This window comes from Plectropomus leopardus, unplaced genomic scaffold (assembly GCF_008729295.1).
Source record: "Plectropomus leopardus isolate mb unplaced genomic scaffold, YSFRI_Pleo_2.0 unplaced_scaffold11340, whole genome shotgun sequence".
NCBI classification, from domain to species: domain Eukaryota; kingdom Metazoa; phylum Chordata; class Actinopteri; order Perciformes; family Serranidae; genus Plectropomus; species Plectropomus leopardus.
In genome coordinates this window covers 1-2,587 of record NW_024611996.1, presented here as the reverse complement: position 1 = coordinate 2,587, position 2,587 = coordinate 1, and the positions used below count along the sequence as shown (strand labels likewise).

At 36.9% G+C, this 2,587-nt stretch overlaps 1 protein-coding gene across 1 annotated transcript; it reads right to left on the bottom strand.

Moving 5' to 3' along the window:
• Positions 1–316: 316 nt before the first annotated feature.
• Positions 317–2,005, bottom strand: LOC121963463 (programmed cell death protein 2-like; the record flags this gene model as incomplete). Its single annotated transcript, XM_042513745.1, has 2 exons — positions 1,405–2,005; positions 317–425 (listed from the first exon to the last, which is right to left on the bottom strand). Coding segments are annotated over exons 1-2 (307 nt in total), but the record flags the coding sequence as incomplete, so codon positions are not given.
• Between the last annotated feature and the right edge of the window lie 582 nt (positions 2,006–2,587).

Genomic DNA, 2,587 nt, shown 5'->3' with positions numbered 1-2,587 from the left:
AACTAACACAAAGTAGCTAATTAATTTTTTTCCTGCTAGTTTGCAGAAGAAAGTTTGTGTTGTGTTGCTAGGCAACAGCTGTTACTTACATTAGCTGAACTATTGGCGGAGCCGAAAAATCATTAGATGAACAAACAAATCATAGTCTGTTGTCGAGTATTACTGTTAAATAATAAATGACGCTTGTTGAACTGTTGTATAAAAGCAATATAAAAAGAGAAGGGAGTGATGTTGTCCTATATATCATCACAGCTGTGATTTGGTCACTGGCATGAGTCCGCATATACAGTACAACAACACTACTGACTACTTGTACCTTTCATACAGCGACTGTCATTGGGTTTGTAACACTCATGATTTTTGCAGCAGAAAAGAAAGAGCGCTCTGTGGAAACTCCTGTCCTGACCAGAGATGGGTGCATACACCTGCAAGGAAAACAGAGATGGTAATTTATTACTTTATCTGGTTGTAAAATGAATAGGGCTGAGGTGGGTTTATAAATGTATCACTTGGCTTACATGAAGATGAGATGAAATGTTAGTTTGAGGTTACCTATTATTGTAAATGGAAATGTGCCCACGTGTGTTTTATCATAGTATAGTTTGTCTGATCGTCATATTTGTCTGAAAGCCCCTCATAAATGTTTAAGGAAACATAAAAGTGATTAACAACATATTCCAGTGCTTGCTTTGCAGTGGTACTTTTACTCCCCAGTTTTCCATAATTTATCAGCCTATAATATGAGGCAGCTCCACAGTTTCTTTCTGTGATATTATCACTGGATTGACTTATTCCAGTTCTCAAGTTAAGGAAAAACACTACATGTGGATATGGTTAAACTTTTAGGAATAGATATATACTGATTCATACTTCATGACATTTATTTGTTTGTAGTACAAGTTTTCTGAAATGTACTGTTTAAATACGCATATGAGGCATTATCTTGTCAAATTTAATCGGATAAAGGTTTAAAAATCTAGTTTTATTTTGTTGACTTTGTTTTTTACAACTGGAATTTTTAATATGTTTTAATCACTCCATAAATCAATAAATACTATCAATAAACAGCCATAAAACAATGACTTTTCACCATGCTAACTGGAACAAAATGTATTACAAGTTTTGCGAAACGGTATATTTAAATAAGCAAGTAAGTGAATATGCCCTTTTTGCGTTTCCCAAACAGAAGTCGGAACTAAAATAAATACCTAAAAATGCATTTGTAAGAAGACTGTCATCGAAGCAAAACAGCCGCAAAACGATGTTTTGTATGTTTCCCCTAAAACGGAACTCCCAAGAATCAGAGTGAATTATTATCTATTGATCTATGATTATTATTATATTTATGGTGGAGGATGCCCTCAGCGAGTCCAGAGTCCCTCCCTGTCCTCCCGGGACACTGACCTGCATCAGGAAGACCAGAGGCAGGCGGCAGATGTCACACTCCAGTCCGGGCAGTGAGGGCAGGCCTCTCTGGCTGAGCCACGCCGGTTTTCCCCCGACTTTACTGGGGAACTGCGGGGACAGCAGCCGCCACGGCTCCGCCTCCTCCAGGAAACCCAGAACTACCTCCGCCGAGGACGGGCTGGTGTCCCCGGACATGTTGGAGAGGAAGTTATTGTCCCGTCAAGTGGACAGGTGTGTCAACAACGGTCCAGAAGAAATCAAAGATGTTCAACTTCTGACAACACAACACATGAAACGTGGGTGCAGCCCAGGAAAGCGTCCGTGAGTAAACACTGACCAGTTGGTGTTTCGTTCCGTGTTTCTTGAAGTTTTTATTGTAGAGATTTTGTGAAGAATGATCTAAATTTATATTATGTGTTGGGAAACACAGTATTTAGTAACTCACCTGGCTCTTAGAAACGTTATCATTATAATTTATTAGTTTTAATTTGTTTTTTTTAATTAAAGGGCTATAGTTCGTTTTCAGTCTGTCCACTGGGTGGCACAACTGTCCTATGAATACACGGTTTCACAAAAAAGATGGGCCTAAATTAAATGTTGTGATTGAACACGGTGTTTCTTTCTCTTTTTTTAATAGTTTCAACTGTAATCAATACGGATTTGATATACGTTCTGTCTACTTCATTTCATTTATCTGACACCTAGGCTATATTTAGATATTACGTTGCATATTAAAAACTTTTCGTTCAAAATATTTTGTTTATAAAATATGATGAATTGTAAAGTAAAGTAGTTAGATTCTGTTCCACTTCGACCTGCTGCAATATATGGTACTTTTATGTGAATAAAAATAATATCACATCAAATCTGGGGGCTTCTTCTGCTGCCACTGTAGATTGAGTTAACAGACCTATTGGTAAGATTAAAGTAAAAAGCGACAAGAAATGTGGAAAACTAAGTGACAGACAAAACTGCAAAAGTCTTGTGTAAAATGTACTTCACAAACGTTAGGGGGGATTAGGAATAATGAGGTACAGTGGGCTAGTACATCCAAACTGAAAATAAAAGCAGGAATTATTGTTATTATTAGTAGTAGTAATAGTAGTATGCCTGTTTTTAGACACATATATCATTTTTAAATGTTGATGTCCTTTACTAATTCTGTTGATTTAGATAGAAA